The sequence below is a fragment of the Lynx rufus genome, unplaced genomic scaffold (genome assembly GCF_022079265.1).
Source record: "Lynx rufus isolate CCGP_SWC_20201006 ecotype Redwood Valley unplaced genomic scaffold, mLynRuf1.p SCAF_1, whole genome shotgun sequence".
In the NCBI taxonomy this organism is placed as follows: domain Eukaryota; kingdom Metazoa; phylum Chordata; class Mammalia; order Carnivora; family Felidae; genus Lynx; species Lynx rufus.
The window spans coordinates 173,578,421-173,601,754 of NW_025814823.1; the positions used below are offsets into that span (position 1 = coordinate 173,578,421).

Sequence of the window (23,334 nt, forward strand, 5' to 3'; positions counted from 1 at the left end):
CTGAAAATAGTAATCAGAAAATAGTAATTTTAATGGATGATGCAGCTAGTTTATGGAAAGACCTGATAAGCTACTAATACCTGGTAACAGAAGACATTTCTATAGTGACCAGATGATGTGTCTGTTAATTTTTACTTCCCAGGCCATGGTGTTGATGACACTGCTTGATTCTGAATTTTTGGATTTTTCTTTTTTAGATTCATATCACCCCTTTCTCATTAACATGTTATTTCTTCAGGCAGAATGCAGTGTCTTGATTAGGCCACAGCTTCCTTAAAGTTGTATTCATATCATGTGTCCCTGTTCACCTTGATTAGATTTGGGTATTCAAGTTTTGTTTGCTTATTTTGCTATGTTATTTTCATATTCTGGAAGAACCTCACTTTACCCCTATGTTCAGAATGCTGCCGCAGAGGTGTAAGTTTAGAAATTAAAAATGATTTATTGATGGGTGCCTGGGTGGCTCAATCGGTTTAGCCTCCGACTTTGGCTTACGCCATGATCTCACAGTTTGTGAGTATTGCATTGGGCTCTCTGCTTTCAGCGTGGAGCCTGTTTCAGATCCTCTGTCCCCCTTTGTCTCTGCTCCTCCCCTGCTGGTTCATCCTCTCTCGCTTGCTCACTCTCTCTCAAAAGAAATAAACTTGAAGAAATGATTTATTGAAATGACATTTTTGAGATTCTGTGTTGAAATGATTGTAGGAGTATTACTTGAGTAAACAATATAACAATAATGGTTAGAACATGGATTTTGGAGTCGGATTTCAGCTCCACTTTTGGCCAACTCTAATTTTGGGTAAATTATTTAACCTGTCAAAGTTTCACTTACCTCATTTCTTTTTTAAATTTTTTTTTTCAACGTTTATTTTATTTTTGGGACAGAGAGAGACAGAGCATGAACGGGGGAGGGGCAGAGAGAGAGGGAGCCACAGAATCGGAAGCAGGCTCCAGGCTCTGAGCCATCAGCCCAGAGCCCGACGCGGGGCTCGAACTCCCGGACCGCGAGATCGTGACCTGGCTGAAGTCGGACGCTTAACCGACTGCGTCACCCAGGCGCCCCTCACTTACCTCATTTCTAAAATAATAGTTTCTGCCTCACAAGGTTCTTATGAAGATTAAAGGAGATAATGCATTTTAAAGTGATTTGCATAGGCTTGGCACATAATAGGCGTATAATAATTAAAACAAAACACCGAGAAAGGTAGATATGCTTTTAGTCTAAGGTAGAGGTGCAGGTATCTTCTAACTTAATTGCCTTGATTGATTCTGAAGCTCAAGTTTATTCAACTAGTCCTTCTAAGAGAGTAAAATCTACTAAATGGACACTAGGTGTCAGTATTTACCTTTTTAAATTTTTAAAAAAATTTTAGTAATTTTTCAGTGTTTCGTCACTACTGATTTCAAACAAATACTCAGGTGACTATTTATTGCTGTCGTATTTTAGTCCTTTTGTCAGTTTTGTTTAACCCTCATTTTTCATGATGATTGCATTCCTGATCATTGTACAGCTTTTTCCTTTGAATGAAGTTTCATCTCAGCTATTTCTGTTTTTTAGTATATTTTATCATTTGCCTGACTGGTACAGAGATGCTTAGCTTGTTTAGGTTATTTATATCCTGTTAGGAGACCCTGAAAACTACAGCCAGTAGCTTTATATCTATTGGAAGAAGCCTTACAGCTCAGGCCCTTCTTCAGAAATTTCCCTAAGGCAGCTGTGCTCTTAGGGAAGTTTCTGTGCTCTTATGTGCACCTACATTTAATGAGTTGACATTTGTACCAACTTTACTATTAATCATAGAAAATAATCTTTTTTTAATCTAGTCCCTATTTGTTACATTTTTTAAATTAAAATTTTCCTTAACATTTATTCATTTTTGAGAGAGAAAGACAGAGTGTGAGTAGGGGAGGGGCAGAGAAAGAGGGAGACACAGAATCCCAAGCAGGCTCCAGGTTCTGAGCTGTCAGCATAGAGCCCAACGTGGGGCTTGAACCCACAAACTGTGAGATCCATGACCTGAGCCAAAGTCCACAGCTTAACTGACTGATCCACCTAGGCGCCCCTTTTTTGTTACATTTCTTGAAAGATATCCCTGTAGCCAGATATTAAAATGATAGTGGCAGATTTGTAGCAAAAGGAACCTTTATAACCTTCCTGTTGGGATGGTCTGTTTTATGACCTGGTTGTACTTAGAGAGACATCTTTTACAGATTGCATTGTTTTTTGCAACAGAATATGTCCATTGGAAACTGGGCTTTTCTCTGTATTTTCTCTATCCACAACAAAAGCTTTATAATTTTTTTGATGTTATGTATTTAAAAAAATTTTTTTAAATGTTTATTTTTGAGAGAGAGAGAGAGAGAGAGAGAGCGTGAGCGAGTAAGGGACAGAGAGGGAGACACAGAATCCAAAGCAGGCTCTAGGCTCTGAGCTGTCAGCACAGAGCCCGATGCAGAGCTTGAATGCATGAACCATGAGATCCCGGACCTGACCTGAAGTCAGATGCTTAACCGACTGAGCCACCCAGGCACCCTGTTATGAATTTTTTTTTTAAGTTTACTTATTTATTTTGAGAGAGACAGTGCAAGCCGGGGAGGGGCAGAGAGAGACGGAAATGAGACAGAGGATCTGAAGCAGGCTCTGCACGCTAACAGCACAGAGCCCAATGCAGGGCTTGACCTCATGAACTGTGAGATCATGACCTGTGCCAAAGTCAGATGCTTAACTGACTGAGTCACCCAGACGCTCCTGTAATTGCTTTTTTGAAATCATAATTCATTTGACTCACAATTAATATTCATATGTCTTACAATTTACAAAGTACATCATACATATTTTTAAATTCTCACAATAATGCTCTGTGAGGCCGTCATTAATACCCGTTTTAAGATGAGGAAACAGATTGAGATGTGACTTATCCTAGATTACAGAGTTGATGTGTGATCCACTTGGGATCTAAAACCCAGTGTTCTCACTCCATAGGATGTGCTCTTTTTACTGAAACTTACTTATGTAAAATGTTTTATTCTTATTGCTAATTGCTGATTAATAGTGTTGAGCAATTAATTTTATTTTTTTAATAGAGGACAAACCAGTTCATCTGTGCCTATATATTTAGGATGTTATATATTTCTTTGCAGTCTTCCCAAGGGCTATTTGTTGAAGAAACTTCTGAAGAAGGAAACTCTGTACCTGCCTCACAAAGGTAAGTTTATATGTTGTTATGTGTCTGAATTCTCTGATGGTGCCAGAATAAGAGAGATGAACGACATTAGTGAGACTGTATAGGGACAGCTTGTCAGGGATCTTTTAGCTCCTTTATAAACACAAACCAAGAGAGATTATTATCTTCCAGTTCTCAAATATGTATCTCATAGAAGTCTAGAATATTAGAGTGGAAGAGACATTTTTTTGTCCAGCCATCTTGGCTCATATCCCATTTATACCATTCCTGAATAGTGTTTACATCCTGCTACTCTTTTAACTATTCTAGCTTCCTATGCCAATTTGAAAGCTCTAGATTTTTTTAGTCCTTCTAGACCGACCACCTGTCCTCTTTCTTTATTCCCTTATGCTTATTTTATCTGCATATTCAAATTGTATACATCTTTTAAGGCTATTCTTGAGACTTGTTTTTTATTGTTCATATTATTCAGGTCACAGAGAATATGTGTCACTCTCACTTCCTGTCCTTTGCCACTTTTAATCTGTCTTTCATTTTTTCCTTAAATTGCTGTGTTTGTATTACCTCCTCAGTTATTCTTGCTGATTGATTGATTGATGGGGTTACCTTCTTAAGTTTTCTCACCTTAATAATATATAGTGGTTGGTTGGTTACAAACTGCATTATCAACTGGATCAGGTTTTCAATTACTTTTCCCTTTTATCTGGTAGTTGACCTTTGGAGATTACTGTAGAGCTTAATTTTGTGTTGAGTGACCTTCATCTCTCATGTGGAAGTTGAGGCGCTATTACCATTTGCTGTAATTTGGTGGTGGTTCTTGGGCTTTTGGTTAAGTTGATAGTAGGAGATATTTCTTCCTGAGTTGAAGAATAATGGTTTTGGTTTGATTCTCCTGCTGTTAAGACAATTTTGGAAGTGGTTTTAACTGGAGCAGGCCTTCTGCTTCTGGCAGGTCCCTGTGCTTTGTTGTGGTGAGCCTTGTGCAGAGCAGATGTAAGTTTTAATAAATGATTATACGCTTTGTCACCAGGAGAGAGTTGGAATTGCAGGCAATGTGGTTTGACTTCAAATTGATTAGCCCATTTTATAAATGTCAGCAAATTGTTTTGTGATGGACCCTTTGAATAGAGCCCTAATGTTACCTGCAGAGTAAACTGTGTCTGGCTGGAGTTTATAACAAATGTTACTAGATGTTTTATTTAGAGAGAGAAATCACTTGTGGTTTCCTATTAGGATTTAGTTATTTATCATGGACCAGTGATGGTTAGTCTCTCTTCTCTGTGGTTCTTGGTTGATGTGGGGTTGTATGTTTTTAAGCGTCCTCTTGCATACTTGATGAAACAATCATAAAGCTCTGTGAAGCATGAGGAGGGTAGCTCAGATGCTCAGATTTCTCATCCATGTGTTCCTGTGTCAGAAGGAGATTACACTCCATGGACAAGCAGGATAAACTAGAAGTTTGATGGGAGTGATTCATAATTATGTTACTCTCAGAAGAGCTTTTCAACTTGTATGGGCAGGTCTTTACTATAGGGCAGTTTGGAATTACATTTTTTTTGTTGGTTGGAAAAAGCCACATCTTGAGATAAAGAGGAAATTTAACTGCAAGGTGAGGGAGAAGCTAGTGTGTTGTTAGGAGAATCTCCATATTTTCTCTTATGAGTTTACAAATCTCTAACCTTCAGAAGGCTGAGGTGGAGGCTGTAAAACACCATTGACATTCTTACATTGGAGTGGAGTTTTTGTCTTCCTTGGTATTCACAGATAGTCCTTACCCTTCAACTTTCCTTTGTAAAGATTCCAAAAGGGGGTTCTTTTGGTTCAGTGATTTCACTGCAACCAGAGTTGTAAGCATGTTTGTTTTCCTCATTTCTGACCTGGAGTTTTCACTACCAATTCCTTGCTCCCCTGTTGTGCAAGTGGTATCAGATGGCAGGTATAGATTACTTGTGGCCTTGTAAATGACTCACCATTGCTTTTGGCCTTGTGTTCTAATTTGGTTCACTGGGATTCACTTAAGGTTTGGTTCTTTTTCAGCATTGCTGCTTTGGCCAGTAAGAGAAGTTCAGTCCTTATGCCAGAGAGTTCTGCAGAGGAAATCACTGTGTGTCCTGGTAAGCACTTCACTGATTTTACTCAATCTGATCCTTAGCTATCTTACCTTTTTGTGCCAATTAATTTTTCTGACTTTTCCAGCCCATTCTCAGGAGGTTTATGTGTGATTGATGTATGTGTGTATATCTCCTCCATATATATATACATATACATATATATACACACACACACACACACACATATATACACATATATATACACACACACACACACACACACACATACGTATACGTACGCACTCACTTTTTTAATGGACATTGGCTCTGATTCTTCATCTTCACTTAGAGCTATTTTAGTTTTGAAATTAATATGGCTCTTTTGTCTACTTGTTTGCTTACCAACCTCATCAGATATGACAGCAAAACATCAGGAATAGCATTTAACTGTACATTGAGAGGCAAGAGGACTTCATATTTTGGTTTATGGGTTCTCCAAATTGGACTTTCCTCAAATATGCCTGTCATTAAACAGATTTTTCTCAGAGCCTTTTACTATTTTTATATACCATTTACTCATTGCAGAGGGAGTCCAGAAATTGAATTTTGTGTACAGTTCTGTCATTGACTTATTTTTAATTTCAGATAAGACATTTAACGTAGTTAAGCACTGTACTTTGCTTTTTGTTAATTGTAGAGATGAAAAGACATGGGGTACCTTACTTTAGGTACAAGAGATGTTCATTCAAGGTTGTACATGAATAGATTTTGACATACAAAATCATTTTTTTTGCTTTAATTGTAACAAACTTTTATTAAAATTTTTTTTGTTAATGTGATTTTATTTATTTTAATTGAAGTATAGCTAACATACAATGTTACACTAGTTTCATGTGTACAACTTGTGATTTGGCAAATTTATACATTATGCTGTGGTCACCACAAGCATAGCTACCATCTGTCACCCTGAAGCACTTTTACGGTACCATAGACTGTATTCCCTGTGCTGTACTGGTTATTCATTCCATAACTGGAAGCCTGTATTTCCCACTCCCCTTCACCCATTTTACCCATCCCCCCGCCTTGGTACATAAAATAATTTTAAATGAACTAAGATACCCATTATCTAAGGGAACTCTTGAGCTGAATCATTGTATAATATGAAAAATTACTTTGTGATAATGAGCCACTACTTTTTAAGGAATTTGTTTTAGCTTATATTTTCTTGTTTTGCCTTTCTTAAAAGTGGGGCCCATTACATTTATCAGTAACCTCATTCATGTGAGATTGAGGGACTTCCTATCAATGTTTAAACTCTTTGGGCAGTAAGTGTTGCATACATGTTACCATAGATCACACCTAGTTTTCCCTTAGGTCTCATATAACCTATCAGGGTCAGAGAGACACATAGCTTCTTATTTTGGTTTCTTTCAACTTTTTTCTTTAGAGACTTAAACTTAGTTTACGCATTATTCTAGGAAGGACCTATAAACATTTATAAACATTTGGCAGCATATCATAAAGGCCTTTCTTATTTTTAAAGTTTAATTATGTTGTTTTTTTATTGAAAGTGGTTTCTTAATTCTTATAAAATGTATTTGGATTACTGCCTAATGATACCCGCTGAGAGACCCCACTACCAAGTGCTCTGATTTTGGCAGGAGCACTCAGGGATGCTGTGCTATCTTTGTGAAAAGAAAACTTTACCTTGCTTTGTCTTGGATTGCTGATTCATGCCATCCCGTTGGATGTATGTGTGTATCTCTTCCACATATGTATGTGTACATATACACACACACCCACTCAGTGTGTTTAGGATGATGGCATGTATGTCACCTTAGGATCTTGCAGGAGGAACCTTATAAATACAATAATTTTGAAAGCCCTAGTTAATGAGAGGGAAAAGCATGCCCTTCAGTACTGAGGTTAGATAACTTTTATGTTCATGACTTGCTGTCATTAGCTTGCTAATTAAGTCCAACTGTTTGCTGACATAAACCACTTCTACATGAGATTGTAAAAGGTTTTCATTACATTACTGTTCCTTTTGCTAAGAAAGTATAACTACTTCTCCATGGAGCCAGATTCCTGAATGTCTTTGTAAATGTATAATTTAGAAGCTATGCAACTAAATTTTCTGGAAAATTTGAGTTCTGGATGTTTTCTAAATGAATGAAATACAGATTGAGTGTTGTAGTTCATCTTACCTTTTTTGTGTTGTCCTATATTTCTGACAGTTCCAGGGATCTAATATTCAGAATTATCACATCTTTTTAGAGTTACTCACTTTGTTGAAGAAGCAGGATTATAACCTTATGCCTATATTGTATATGCTCCTAGCATTGTTTATTTCTAAAGAGCTAATGCTGTCTTGTCTTTATAGTTGAATATTTCAGCCATCTACGAAAGCTTAATTAAAGACTTCTTATCATTACAGTAGTGCAAACAATGAGTAGCTCTGATTTTTTTTTAGCAGACTGAATGTCTTTTTTGGTACTCTCAAGGAAACTTGGCAAAGAAGTTTCTTTCTTTCTTTTTTTTTTTTTTTTTTTTTGGTTTTATTAAACAATTCATGAATCGGGCAGCATCTCATCTAGCAAGTAGAGGGGGGTCCTGACAAAGAAGACTTTGAAGTTTATGCACTGTAAGCCTTTTCCCATGAAGGTAATAAAATCTGTGTGTGTGTTCATGCATATTCATTTTTCAGAGAAAAATTATAAGGTATAGAAGTAGAGTTAACACTAGAAATGTGTTTAATCCCTCTTTGATGATTGAGAAGATAACCTCAGTATTTTATAGGTACTTTATTTGCCCAATATTGGCCATTATATTTGTGAAGAACATAAGTATCAGTTAGATGTACAGTGCTTGCAGTGTAGATAAGAGAGAACTTACTGGATTTGTATTCTGGGATAAGTTTCTTTTTCAGATTTGTTGTCCTTTTTTGACATAGAGGTACTGTTATTTTGTTATATTAAGTGATAAGTGTCTCCACCAGAGGTTGGCAGACTTTTTCTGCAAAAGACTAGAGAGATATTTTAGGCTTTATGGGATAAACTACTCATCTCTGCCATTGAAACTACTCAGTACTACCATTTTAGCACAAAAGGAACCATAAAATACAAAGAAGAATGTGTGTGGCTGTGTTCCAATAAAACTTTATTTACAAAAACAGGAGGCTGGCTGATTTTGGCCCATGAGCTATAGTTTGCTGACCCCTGAACTAGACTATGAGGGACCCCATCTTATATCTCCATGTTGCTTATAGCCTGTACAGTGCCTGGAACTTGTTGTTCATAAATATTTGTTGAGTTAATGTTGAACAAATAGATGCTGCCTAAAAAATATATTAAAGAAAGGCATATTTTTGCCTAGAATGTCTTTTCTGTTTTTGCTCCCAATTTTTGTCTTCTCTAATCATCCCTTTAACCTTAGAACTAACATTGGCAATTTTTTGTTTTCTGTCAAAATAAATATATTTTAAAAACAGAACTATGCTGAAAAGAAGCCAGGTGGATTAACTGGTGAATGGATAAACAAATTGTGATACATCCATACAGTGGAATACTACTACTCAGTAGTAAAACGGAATGAACTACTGATATGTAACAAAATGAATGCTTTTCAAACACATTATACTAAATGAAAGAAGTCAGACACAAAAGATGGCATACTGTAGGATTTCATTTATGTGACATTCTAGAAAAGGGAAAACTGTAGGATTGTAAAGTAGATTGGTCATTGCAAGGAGCCAAGCAGTGGGGAATTCACTGCAAAGGGGTACATAAGAACTTTTTGGGTGCTTAGAAATGCTTTATATCTTGATTTTGGTGGTTACATGGTATAAATGATGCCATGTATAAATTGTATACATTTGCCAAAACTCATCAAACTGTATACTGAGAATTGGTGAATTGTTTTATGTAAATTGTGCCTCAATAAAGCTTTAAGTAGGGGGGCGCCTGGGTGGCTCAGTCGGTTAAGCGGCCGACTTCGGCTCAGGTCATGATCTCGCAGTCCGTGAGTTTGATCCCCGCGTTGGGCTCTGTGCTGACAGCTCAGAGCCTGGAGCCTGTTTCGGATTCTGTGTCTCCCTCTCTCTGACCCTCCCCCGTTCATGCTCTGTCTCTCTCTGTCTCAAAAATAAATAAACGTTAAAAAAAAATAAAAATAAAAATAAAGCTTTAAGAAGAAACAAACTAGATCTGTATTACCACTGCGGTATTATACCCTAAGCTTAAGGGGAAATAGGTGTTTGGTTTTTTTTGTTTGTTTTTGTTTTTGTTTTTGTTTTTAAATTTTTTTAACGTTTATTTATTTTTGAGACAGGGAGAGACAGCATGAACGGGGGAGGGTCAGAGAGAGAGGGAGACACAGAATCCGAAACAGGCTCCGGGCTCTGAGCTGTCAGCACAGAGCCCGACGCGGGGCTTGAACTCACGGACCATGAGATCATGACCTGAGCCGAAGTCGGATGCCCAACCGACTGAGCCACCCAGGCGCCCCAGGTGTTTGTTTTTTTAAGTATGAAAATATAAAATGGAAATTAATGACTTTTTAACTTTTTAAATTACAGAGACACAGCTAAGTTCTTCCGAAACTTTTGACCTTGAAAAAGAAGTCTCTTCAGGTAGCAGAGAGATCCTGGATGAAGTAAGAATAATAATGGCAGATAAGGAGGTGAATATTCTGTATAATTTTTCTTAGTGTTTTCTTTCTCCGGCTAGTCCTCTCTCTGATGCAGCATTGACTTGGCTGGAAAGATTTAGGTGACAGAAAGTTGTAGTTTTGGGGTACTTATGTCAGAGGGAGATTCTTACACTTCAGTTCAGCACTGTTTTAAAATAGGAGTAGTCACCATTTCTTGATTTCTTAATATGCTTTATTATTTTCTATTACAGATGGGGGAAACAGAGGCTTAGAATGTTTAAGTCATTTGCTCATATTCAAAATGTTAATAATGGTAAAACTAGAATTTAAACACCGATTTATCTCCAAAGTCTGGGATATTTCTATTAAATTACTGAAAAGTAACAGAAATGAACAATCTTAGAAAAAGTCACTGTATTTATATTATGATGTAACTTTCAGCCCTCATTTCTAGATGTGATCAGAAATGCAAAGTCAGGGGGCACCTGAGTGGCTCAGTCGGTTAAGTGTCTGACTTTTGATTTTGGCTCAGGTCATGACCTCATGGCTTGTGAGTTTGAGCCCTGCATCAGGGTTCTGCTCGTGCTCTCTCTCTCTCTCTCTCTCTCAAAATGAATAAATAAACTTTAAAAAGAAAAAAGAAATTCAAAATCAGGATAGCAGCATGAAAAAATAAGCAAATCTTTATTTGCTGTATTAAATTTCCTAACTTCACATATCTGGTATCAGCCCTAGAGATGAATGATACAAGTTCATCCTTCTTTTATTACTATTATTATTTTTAGAGAGAGAGAGCTAGCACATAAATGGGGCAGGGGGCGGGGCAGAAGGAGAGAGAGAGAGAGGGAGAGAGAGAGAGAGAGAGGGAGAGAGACTCTTAAGCAGGCTCTGCACTCAGTGTTAAGGTTGATGTGGGGGTCAGTCCCACAACCCTGGGATCATGACCTGAGCCAAAATCAAGAGTTGGACGCTCAACCAACTGAGCCACCCAGATGCCCTACAAGTTCATACTTCTAATTAAAATTTTCAGTATATATTTTTCATATTGAGTCTGATGAAGTAATTTACCAATAATTTAAAAAATTTTAGAATCTTTAAAATCTGTTGCTCTGAAAAGCACCCTGAGAATTAAACTAATTTTTCTATGGATAAATATTTTGGTTACATTTGTGTATGCTATCTTATCCTGAGCATTTAAAAAAAAAAAAAAGTTTCATTCTCTTAGTCCTTTTTATAGTCTAGGTCTTTTGAAAACAGTTTTTACAATAGAAAGTAGATCCCTTCCCTGGTCTCCTCATTGCAGGTAACTGGGTAGAAATTCTGCTTTCATGAATCATGCACACTGTGTGGTTCCCTGCAACCTGATCTGTCACACCTGACAAAGATTCCCTGATGCTAGTGATGGTAGGGAAGATGGTGACAATCTCTGCAACAGAGTGACCTAAGGACAGATCCTGTTAGAGAATGTCAAAATGGCTTCCCAGGGAGGGACCAGAACCTTGTAAATAGGGATGGAGAACAGAGTGATACTAACAGAGTCATTTTAACTACAGAAGAAGCCCTACAGTCCTTTTGTTTATCAAGGCTGATTTCTTATCCACCTGTGACTGCAAAGGAGACTGTTCTTTGGGGCAAAGAGCGCAACCCCTATTTAGGATTTATAGTCTGCACCGCTACACATCAAATGGATAGAGGTGTGTGTATGGCCTTTCTTACATCGGATGTCCTCTTTTCGGTGTTGCTGTTTGCTGGTATCTATAGATGTCTATAAATAGCCTTAGAAATTTCTATTAAAAAATGTTAGAGATACTGTAGTTTTTACCCAATCATTTACTAGTTACAAGTTGCTTATTAGAAAGGTAGAATCTGAACATTTTATGAGCACAAAGATAGTATCAGAATGGGTGTGGTCCCTTACTCTTAGAATCTGTGTAAAGGTTCATTTGTCCTAAAATTTCTTGTTTATTGGAAGGTGGTATGGTGTAGTGCAAGGAGCTTTGAGCATTGGACTTAATTGTTTTATTCATTTCATATATTTGACATACTATAGTTTGTGTACTGTGTGCCAGTCATTGTTTTAGACTCTTGAGATACAAAGATAAAACAACAACAACAAAAAAACAGTCGCTTCTCTCAAAGGGTCCTGGTGGTAAGGGAGGAGATAGACACATAGATAATTTTAATGTGGTCTGACAAATGTAATGATAGAGATTCCCAGGGCATTAGGGGAACATAGAAGAAGAATGCTTTTTTTGAATTTCAGTTCTTCATATGTAAAATGGAGACAAAAAAGAACCTATTTTACTGGGTTGCTCTGAAGATTAAATTAGATAAAGAATATAAAACACATAGTAGAGATTTGGCACAAGTAGAAGTATGTATGTGGAACCAGTTATTATTTTACTGCTTTGTAATATATTGTGGCTGTTCAGGGATACTAACTTACTAATGACAGAGAATTGCTCAAAAGTATTTATTTGGAATACCACGGCAGAACTGTAATCCTTGATTTGACTTCTTGCAGTGGTCAGGTTCCTTTGGAAATAGTATTTTCTGAATATCTTGCCTGAGAGAACCCCTTGGTTGGAGTTTCAGATAGTCTTTTCTCAGAAATGTTAATAGAAGTTACTCAGCATCAAACAGTTGGTGTAGTCAGTTGGTTTTTAAGTAAACTGTGTTGAGTCCTATGGAAAAGAGGGGAAAGATCTAACTAAACAGCTTTCTGTTTAGATAAACTGGATGGGGGAGTGGGAGGGGGTTGGTGACTTGTAGGACGTACTTTTATTTTCACTTGGTTCATTTCTTGAAGTGAGATTTCTTTTGAGGCCAGAAGGTAAGGGCTAACCTTTAAGTGATCAAGATTCAGTGTCCAAGTACCTTATTTGAGAAATGACTGGGTAGTATTTTATTTTATTTTTTTATTTTATTTTTTTTAATTTTTTTTTTTCAACGTTTATTTATTTTTGGGACAGAGAGAGACAGAGCATGAACGGGGGAGGGGCAGAGAGAGAGGGAGACACAGAATCTGAAACAGGCTCCAGGCTCTGAGCCATCAGCCCAGAGCCTGACACGGGGCTCGAACTCACGGACCGCGAGATCGTGACCTGGCTGAAGTCGGATGCTTAACCGACTGCGCCACCCAGGCGCCCCTGACTGGGTAGTATTTTAAAAGGAGTAGAGGCAGCTCTTCAGAGACTGAATCCCTGACTACACAGCCCTAATAAAAACCTGCCTCGCTTATATGTTTTCCTCTTGAGATTCCTCCATTATAGTTAATATTTAAATAGAACTTTTAAATGGTGCTGAAAAAAATCTTCCTTTATATAAAAATGTTCAGAAACCTTCTGGGTTGCCTATGAATGTGATTGGAAATGGTATTGTATTCACAATAAGACAATAATAGACTACTCCTTCTTGAATACATTAATAGTTGAAGGTACATTCTGTGCATTTTACAGAGCTGGTGATGAATACAAAAGAGTGTTAGTGCTGGGTGTGAGCACCAGTGACATTCATGTCATATAACATTTCTGTGCTTAGTGAACTTTAGAATGCCAAGTAACTACTCAATTGCCATTAACTTTCAGTAACTCAAAACTACTTGCAAGTTTTAGAGTATATTGATTTTTCTCCCTTCTGTTCAAATGGCTTTGCATGCATAAGACAACTTTTCAGTGTAAGATTTATGAACAGAGGAACCTGGGTTTCTGAGAAGCTAAGTGACTAAGCTTGGAATAAATGACATCCAGAACTTCCAGACACAGTTGGTTCTCCCCACCTTTTAGAGAAGAATAATAGAACCAGATCATCTCCCAATAGTTGGCAGGGTCAGCTTCCAGAAACAAAGTAGAGGGGATGCTTTTTTGCTTTTGCCAAAATATGGTATAATGGAAATACTAAAGTTTTGATGCCACACAAGCCTGGGTTCAAGTCTAGATTGGCCACTTCCTAACTTTGTGATCAGCAAGCAGGTTACTTTATCTTTCAAACAAATCTCAATTTCCTCTTCTGTAATCCTGGAGCTAGTGATACCTCTGCCAGTTGGGTTGTGAGAGACAGGTATGGAAAATCCTTGCCCAGGCCTAGTATAGAATATGAACTCAACCACTGTTAGTTCTTTTTCTTGTTTCTTTTTTCACCCTTTCACAGTATGTCTTTTCAAGTAAAAGGCAGGTGTGTTGAAAACAACATTTTCTGGCAATTGTAGAAACTGTTTGACTTGGTATTTAGATGGCCTGTTTCCCTCTGTTGGATCTCATTCACAGGCAGTAGATTTTAAGGGTGGCCTAAATCAAATCAAAACAAAACAAAACAAAACAAAAACCCAGTTGCCTCGGAGCTCAAATTATCTACCTGTTGCAGTTTTGGTCCTTGTACCAGAAGAGGGTTTATTTTTTTTCCCATAGTAAGGCATAATAACAGCCCAGGTGTTCCTTGCTCTTAAGTGGAAGCAGTGGCTGGCTATACAGGACAGTTTCACATTGATTGGTTAGGACATGCTGTCCTTTGAAGCAAGTGTTAGGCAGTAGTGCTGCAGTGCTCACGCATACTGTTGAATTAATCGCTGCAGAGTTCTTGGATCTGACCTGTAAAGGTAAAATAAAACTGCCTCTCAGAGACACTGGCAACTGTAGGAAAAATGGTGATTATAAAACACTGAGAGGAATAAGAGAGAGAAGGTATAAGAATGGCTTTGGCAGAATTGTCTTAATGACTTTTATTTGACCATTCTTAAATATTTGGGTCTTAGTTCTATTTCCACTTTTGATCCAGAAGTCACAGATAAAACAGAAGAGGTGGTATATCTTACTGGTCTAAGGTGAGGCCTAGCTCTTAAATTTTAGTTATGCTCCTTTTGCTTAGAACTCTCCTTTCCTAACTCCTTATGTCTGAAGTCACTTGCAATGCTTACAGTTCTTTATGACATTGAAAAAGTTTCTTTGAGATGCTGTTGATAAGCATACTGACTTAAGAGCATGAGAGAGAGAATGCCCTCAGATTTTGGAGCCAAATAGTTCTTGATTTAAATTTCAGCTCTGCCTCTTATTTGTTCTCCAACTTTGGGCAAGTTGCTTTACTGTATTGGACAGTGCTTTCTTCATGTGTAAGAAAGATGATGTTAATACCTTTGTAAGATTGCTATGAGGCTTAAGTGAGTATTACATGCAGAGTGCTTAGCATATAGTATGCGGGCACTGAATAAGTATTAACTATATTAGTGTATCTCCCAATCTTCAGACCTGAATTTGGCAAACTGATTGGTATTTTCTTAGAAAGTAAATGAAATATGGGATGGACTCTCTTGCAGTTCTTTGAAGGAAAAGATGTATTATAAAGTAAAGTTATTATAGTTGCCATTTGTTATTTTCTTCAGGTTGATAACAGGGAAAATGCTGAGAAGGAAATAGCTATTTCTACTGTCTCATCCAGTACCCAGGTGTCCTGCCCACTATGTGACCAAGACTTTCCACCCACAAAGATTGAGCGACATGCCATGTACTGCAATGGAATAGGGCCAAGTACAGGTAAGACTTACCAGGATTTATCAAACTTTTCTTTGCATGATAGTTTTGTAATCCTCTATAATACAGTACAGGAAAAACAGACCACTCTTCCTCAAAGTTAAAGTTGTTGGGTTTGTCTTTTTCTCTTTCCCATATCTGTTCTTTATTTCTTTGGCAGGTATGCTCTTTTGTTGCACATACTTAGGAGAAAGGGAGGGAAAAAATCTTTCATCTTGGTATAGGTGGGCCAAAAATCAGTATGATGCTGTGGACCTTCCATTTCATCTTTTATTTCAAATATTGAGATTCCATGGAGCTTGAGGAATTAAGTTCTAGGGTTGCCTGTTTTTTTTCAAAATTGAAGTGTAATTTACACAATGTTATAAGAGTTGCCTGTTGTTTTTTTTTTTTATTCAAAATAAATCCCTTGTGGGGTTTATTTATGTGTGTAGAAATTCTAACTAAAAACAGAAGCCAAAAAGTATCCCCCATTTCTGTTCATGTGCTATATGTCTCTGCTGTATCACCCTGGAACCGTTGGTTACCTCTTGAAGACTACATCAAAAACCTTAGTTTTGGTGCAGTGTGAGATATTGACCAAGAGAATCTGCTTGTTGATCACAGTCCATTACCATCCCCAATCCTGCCTTTCCTTAAGCGTGTTGCACTTCTTAGTCCCACTTGATTCCCATAACTTGGAAGTATTTAGTCTGAAATTGTATAATTGTGAAGTATTTTATAAGGTAGGAATTCCAGGAAAGAAAGGCACATGTTATTTAATTTTTCCGATATAACACACTTTTTATTTATTATGTAAGGAAGTACCTAAACTTATAAACTTATAATTAAATAAATTTGTAGATTTTTCTGATTATAAAGTAGTACATGTTCATTGTAATAATAATTGTTTATATTTATTTGTTAAAACTTTTTTTTTAATGTTTATTCATTTTTGAGAAACAGAGTGTGAACAGGGGAGGGGCAGAGAGAGAGGGAGGTACGGAATCCAAAGCAGGCTCCAGGCCCTGAGCTGTCAGTACAGAGCCTGAGGTGGGGCTCGAACTCATGAATCACAAGATCATGACCTGAGCTGAAGTTGGAAGCTTAACCGACTGAGCCACCCAGGTGCCCCATATTTATTAAATACTTAAAATGAGTCACATACTACTTACATAAATGGGACCATGCTATAGTATATATATTATTCTATAACTTGCCTTTTTTTATTTAGCAGTAAATTTAGATCTTTCCATGTACAGATATGCTTTTTATATAGTGGACATCTCACCATCTGTAGAATTTTCTGTTTTGCTTTTTCTACTTACTAGCATAAAATTTCCCCCATGTTACTAAAGTTATATGTGTATATATATGTATATATGTATATATATATATTTTTTTAACTTAATTTATTTGTTTACTTATTTACATCCAAGTTAGTTAGCATATAGTGCAATAATGATTTTAGGAGTAGATTCCAGTGATTTATCCCCTATGTATAACACCCAGTGCTCATCCCAACAAGTGTAATCCTTAATGCCCCTTACCCATTTAGCCCATCCCCCCACCCACAACCACTTCAACAACCCTCAGTTTGTTCTCTGTACTTAAGAGTCTCTTATGTTTTGTCCCCCTCCTTGTTTTTATATCATTTTTGCTTCCCTTCCCTTATGTTCATATCTTTTGTGTCTTAAATTCCACATATGAGTGAAATCATATGCTATTTGTCTTCCTCTAATTTTGCTTAGCATAATATCCTCTAGTTCCATCCACATAATTGCAAATGGCAAGATTTCACTCTTTTTGATTGCCAAATAATACTCCATTGTATGTGTGTGTGTATATATATATATATATATATATATATATATATACACACACACACACCTCATCTTTATCCATTCATGTGTTGATGGACATTTGAACTCTTTCCACACTTTGGCTACTGTCGATAGTGCCGCTGTAAACATCGAGGTGCATGTGTCCCTTCAAAACAACACGCCTGTATCCCTTGGATAAATACCTAGTACAGTTGCTGGGTCGTAGAGTAGTTCTATTTTTAACTTTTTGAGGAACCTCCATACTGTTTTCCAGAGTGGCTGCACCAGTTTGCATTCCCACCAGCAGTGCAAAAGGGATCTCCTTTCTCCGCACCCTCACCAACATCTCTTGTTGCTTGAGTTGTTAATTTTAGCCATTCTGACTGGTGTGAGGTGGTATCTCATTGTGGTTTTGATTTGTATTTCCCTGATGATGAGTGATGTTAAGCATCATTTCATGTGTTGGTTGGCCATCTGGATGTCTTCTTTGGAAAAGTGTCTATTCATGTCTTTTGTCCATTTCTTCACTGGATTATTTGTTTTTTGGGTGTTGAGTATGCTAAATTCTTTATAGATTTTGGATACTAACCCTTTATCTGATATGTCATTTGCAAATATCTTCTCCCATTCTGTCGGTTGCCTTTTAGTTTTGCTGATTGTTTCCTTCGCTGTGCAGAAACTTTTTATTTTGACGAGGTCCCAATAGTTCATTTTTGTTTTGGTTTCCCTTGCCTCTGGAGACATGTTGAGTAAGAAGTTGCTGCAGCCAAGGTCAAAGAGGTTTTTGCCTGGTTTTTCCTCAAGGATTATGATGGCTTCCTGTCTTACATTTAGATCTTTCATCCATTTTGAGTTTATTTTTGTATATGGTATAAGACAGTGGTCCAGGTTCATTTATCTACATTTTGCTGTCCAGTTTTCCCAACACCCTTTTGCTGAAGAGACTGTCTTTATTCCACTGGATATTCTTTCCTGCTTTGTCAAAGATTAGTTGGCCATACATTTGTGGGTCCATTTTTGGGTTCTGTCTTCTGTTCTATTGATCTATGTGTCTGTTTTTGTGCCAGTATCGTACTGTCTTGATGATTACAGCTTTGTTATACATCTTGAAGTCCAGGATGGTGATACCTCCAGCTCTGGTTTTCTTTTTCAACATTACTTTGGCTATCCAGGGTCTTTTCTGGTTCCATACACATTTTAGGATTGTTTGTTCTAGCTCTGTGAAGAATGCTGGTGCTATTTTGATAGAGATTACATTGAATATGTAGATTGCTTTGGGCAGTATTGACATTTTAACAATATTTGTTCTTCCAATCCATGAGCATGGAATATTTTTCCATTTTTTTGTGTCTTCTTCAATTTCTTTCATAACCTTTCTATAGTTTTCAGTGTATAGATTTTTCACCTCTTTGGTTAGGTTTATTCCTAGGTATTTTATGGTTTTGGTGCAATTGTAAATGGGATTGGTTCTTTGATTTCTCTTTCTGTTGCTTTATTAGTGGTGTATAGAAATGCAACCAATCTCTGTGCATTGATTTTATATCCTGCGACTTTGCTGAATTCATGGATCAGTTCTAGCAGTTTTTTGGTAGAATCTTTTGGGTTTTCCATATAGAGTATCATGTCATCTGCGAAGAGTGAAAGTTTGGCTTCCTCCTTGCCAATTTGGATGCCTTTTACTCTTTTATGTTGTCTGATTACTGAGGCTAGGACTTCCAACGCTATGTTGAATAACAGTGGTGAGAGTGGACATCCCTGTTGTGTTCCTGACCTTAGGGAGAAAGCTCTCAGTTTTCCCCCATTGAGGATGATATTAGCTGTGGGTCTTTCATATATGGCTTTTATGATTGAGATATGATCTTTCTGTCCCTAGAAGGCTTTTATCAAGAAAGGATGCTGTGTTTTGTCAGATGCTTTCTCTGCATCTATTGATAGGATCATGTGGTTCTTGTCCTTTCTTTTATTGATGTGATGTATCCCATTGATTGTTTTGTGCATATTGAACCAGCCCTATATCCCAGGTATAAATCCCACTTGGTCATGGTGAATAATTCTTTTAGTGTATTGTTGGAACCCATTGGCCAGTGTATCTTGTTGAGGATTTTTGTATCCATGTTCGTCAGAGAAAGTGGTCTGTAGTTCTCTTTTTTAGTGAGGTCTTTATCTGGGTTTTGGAATCAAGGTAATGCTGGCCTTATAGAATGAGTTTGGAAGTTTTCCTTCCATTTCTATTTTTTGGAACAGCTTCAAAAGAGTAGGTGTTAACTCTCTTTAAAAGTTTGGTAGAGGGGCGCCTGGGTGGCGCAGTCGGTTAAGCGTCTGACTTCAGCCAGGTCACGATCTCGCAGTCCGTGAGTTCGAGCCCTGCGTCAGGCTCTGGGCTGATGGCTCAGAGCCTGGAGCCTGTTTCCGATTCTGTGTCTCCCTCTCTCTCTGCCCCTCCCCCGTTCATGCTCTGTCTCTCGCTGTCCCAAAAATAAATAAACGTTGAAAAAAAAAATTTATAAAAAAAAAAAAGTTTGGTAGAATATATCTGTTAAGTCCATCCAGTCCGGTGTATCCTGCAAAGCCTTTGTTTCCTTGTTGATTTTCTGTTTAGATGATCTGTCCATTGTTGTAAGTGGGGTCTTGAAGTCCCATATTATTTATGGTATTATTATCAATGAGTTTTTCTGTATGTTTGTGATTAATTTATATATTTGGGTGCTCTCACATTTGGGGCATAAATGTTTAGAATTGTTAGATCTTGTTGGATAAACCCCTTAATTATGATATAATGCCCTTCTTCATCTCTTGTTACTGTCTTTATTTTAAAATCTAGATTGTCTGATATAAGTATGGCTGCTCCAGCTTTCTTTTGCAACCATTAGCATGATAGATGGTTCTCCATCCCCTTACTTTCAATCTGAAGGTGTCTTTAGGTGTAAAATGGGTCTCTTGTAAATAGCATATAGATGGATCTTGTTTTCTTATCCATTCTGTTACCCTATGTCTTTTGATTGGAACATTTAGTCAGTTGACATTTAGAGTGAGTACTTAAAGATACGAATTTATTACCATTGTGTTGCCTGTAGAGTTGGAGTTTCTGGTGGTGTTCTCTGGTCCTTTCTAGTCTTTGTTGCTTTTGGTATTTTTTGTTTTGTTTCATCTTTTCTCCCCTCAGAGAGTCCCCCTTAAAATTTCTGGCAGGGCTGGTTTAGTGGTCATGAACTTCTTAGTTTTTGTTTGTCTGGGAAACTTTTTATCTCTCCCTCTGTTTTGAATGACAGCCTTGCTGGATAAAGAATTCTTGGCTGCATATTTTCCCGATTCAGCACATTGAATATATCCTGCCACTCCTTTCTGGGCTGCCAAGTTTCTGTGGATAGGTCTGCTGCAAACCTGATCTGTCTTCCTTTGTAGGTTAAGGACTTCTTTTCCCTTGCTATTCTTATGATTCTTTCCTTGCCTGAGTATTTTGTGAATTTGACTGTGATAGGCCTTGTTGATGGTCGGTTTTTGTTGAATCCAATGGGAGTTCTCTGTGCTTCCTGGATTTTGATGTCTGTGTCTTTCCCCAGGTTAGGAAAGTTTTCTGCTATGATTTGCTCACAAAAACCTTCTACCCCTTTGCCTCTCTCTTCATCTTCTGGGATCCCTATGATTCTGATGTTATTCTTTTTTAATGAGTCACTGAATTCTCTAATTCTTATATTGTACTTTTGCCTTACTCTCCCTCTTTTTTTCTGCTTCATTATTCTCCATAAGTTTGTCCTCTGCATTGCTGATTCGCTGCTCTGCTTTATCCATCCTTGCCACCGTGGCAGCCATTTGAGATTGCATCTCAGTTATAGCATTTTTAATTTCATCCTAACTAGATTTTTACTTCTTTTATCTCTGCAGAAAGGGATTCTGTGCTTTTTTCAACCCCAGCTAGTATTATTATCGCGATTCTAAATTCTGGTTCAGACATCTTGGTTGTATCTGTGTTGATTAAGTTCCTGACTGTCATTTCTTCCTGTTCTTTCTTTTGGGGTGAATTCCTTCGTTTCATCATTTTGGAGGAAGAAAATTAATAAAATAAAAAATAATAAAATAAAAATTAAAAATAACACAAAAAATATAATAAAAGGATGCCAGACTCTAGGTGTGTTTTGGTCTGGTTGTTGAAAGAAAAAATCTATAAATTTTTAATGCTTATTTATCTTTGAGAGAGAGCGAGCACATGTGAGTGGGGGAGGGACAGAGAGAAGGGGACAGAGAATCTGAAGTAGGCTCTGTGCTGACAGCAGAGATCCCAAAGAGGGGCTCAAACTCGCAGACCATGAAATCATGACCTGAGCTGAAGTCGGATGCTTAACTGACTGAACCACCCAGGTGCCTGTAAAAATATTTTTAATGCTAAATATTCCGTGATCTGAATTGCCTCCATTTACTTAACTGTTATGCATTTAGCATGATTCAGGTCACCATGTTGTTGAGCCTATTATGCATGAAGTTGTTGCTGTATTTTGGGGTTATTTCCCAAGGATGTATATCACTAGCTCGGGTGATAGTAAAAAAAGATGGGCTCTAGAGTCTAGTTATTTTGAGATTGAATCCCATCTTTGTCACTTAGCAGTGTGTGATTCTGTGCTGATTTCCTACCTTCCTTTTATGCAGCTTTCAAATTAACAGTAGTGACCTTGTTTATTTTTTTAAAGGTTAAATGAGATATCTTAGGGAAAGTGCATAGTACAATTCCTAGCACATTGAGTAAGAACTTAAGAACTTAAAAACAATTTTTTTTTAATGTTTGTTTATTTTTGAGAGAGAGCACAAGTAGAGGAATGGCAGAGAGAGAGAGGGAGACACAGAATCTGAAGCAGGCTCCAGGCTCCAAGGTGCCAGCACAGAGCCCGACACAGGGTCTGAACCCAAAAACTGCGAGATTGTGACCTGAGCCAAAGTCAGATGCTTAACCAATTGAGCCACCCAGGCACCCCAGTACTTAAGAACTTTTAGTTGGCTGTTACTATTCTTGGTAGAATTACTGGGTTTGAGATTTTGTCATCATTTTTAAGCATCATTATAATAGCATGGTCATCTTTTAAATGTAGTGAAAGTTGAAGACCTACATTTGATCATCATCACCTTCTAGTAGAACACTGAAGGACTGGGCTTTAGATGCAATTTTAATTTGACAGAGCTCTTCAGTCTGATTTTTTTAGCAGAGAGTTCCAGTGACTGAAAGAACTCTGGGGTTGGACATCTGGTGACCGGAGAAGGAAGAAACTATCTTGCACATCTCACCAAACATGCTTATCCAGCTGGTATTAATTATCTGAGTCAACAACCTACACAGCATTGAGGTCCAGAGATAAATGAGTTTGAGAAGCTGATTGTACCTTGAGCTGTAGAAAAAATAACTTTATGGTCAGAGCTGTTAGGTAAAGGGTAGTATAAAGTAGCTCTTGCTGACACCTCCCAGACTGAACTCTGATAGTCTGTGCTTAAACAGCAGGCTTTGGTATTCATTACTGTCCAAAGACATCTTTCAGTTATATGATACTTGCTTTTTAGCTTGTTCTTCCTTACTAGAGTTTAGTGGGGCAATTCACAATTCATCTTACTGTTGAAATGAGTTCAGCATTGTTTTTAAGTTTTCTGAACCACAACTTATACCACCAGAACCAGGTTGTTGTCATTGAACTTGTTGAGAAGCTGACACCATCAGGTGGGCAAAGGAGACTGAGACTTGCATTGTCGTTCATTCAGGGAAATCCTTTCAGGTTCTCTTTATTCCCCTGGGACAAGTGTCAGTGACCCTGTGGAATGCTGCTCAGTGGGATTTACACTCTGGTTTTGAGCAGTCTTTCAGATGTAGATATATGTGTGTTTTCTGATAAATTGGAAGTATGTATGTTATTGGCACTGTATGTCTTTTAGCCCTGATCCAACTGTCTCAGATATCCATTTAAAGATGTCTGCTAGGGGCGCCTGGGTGGCGCAGTCGGTTAAGCATCCAACTTCAGCCAGGTCACGATCTCGCGGTCCGGGAGTTCGAGCCCCGCGTCAGGCTCTGGGCTGATGGCTCAGAGCCTGGAGCCTGTTTCCGATTCTGTGTCTCCTTCTCTCTCTGCCCCTCCCCCGTTCATGCTCTGTCTCT

General features: G+C 37.7%; 1 protein-coding gene across 3 annotated transcripts in view; it reads left to right on the forward strand.

Moving 5' to 3' along the window:
• UIMC1 (ubiquitin interaction motif containing 1) overlaps positions 1-23,334 on the forward strand; it is a 119,590-nt gene that overhangs the window by 62,162 nt on the left and 34,094 nt on the right. For all 3 annotated transcript variants that reach the window (XM_047090689.1, XM_047090702.1, XM_047090694.1), the window contains 4 exons: positions 3,139-3,203; positions 5,220-5,296; positions 9,810-9,913; positions 15,258-15,408. In XM_047090689.1, coding sequence (XP_046946645.1) covers positions 3,139-3,203; positions 5,220-5,296; positions 9,810-9,913; positions 15,258-15,408 — 397 coding nt within the window. The remainder of the gene's footprint in view (positions 1-3,138; positions 3,204-5,219; positions 5,297-9,809; positions 9,914-15,257; positions 15,409-23,334) is intronic.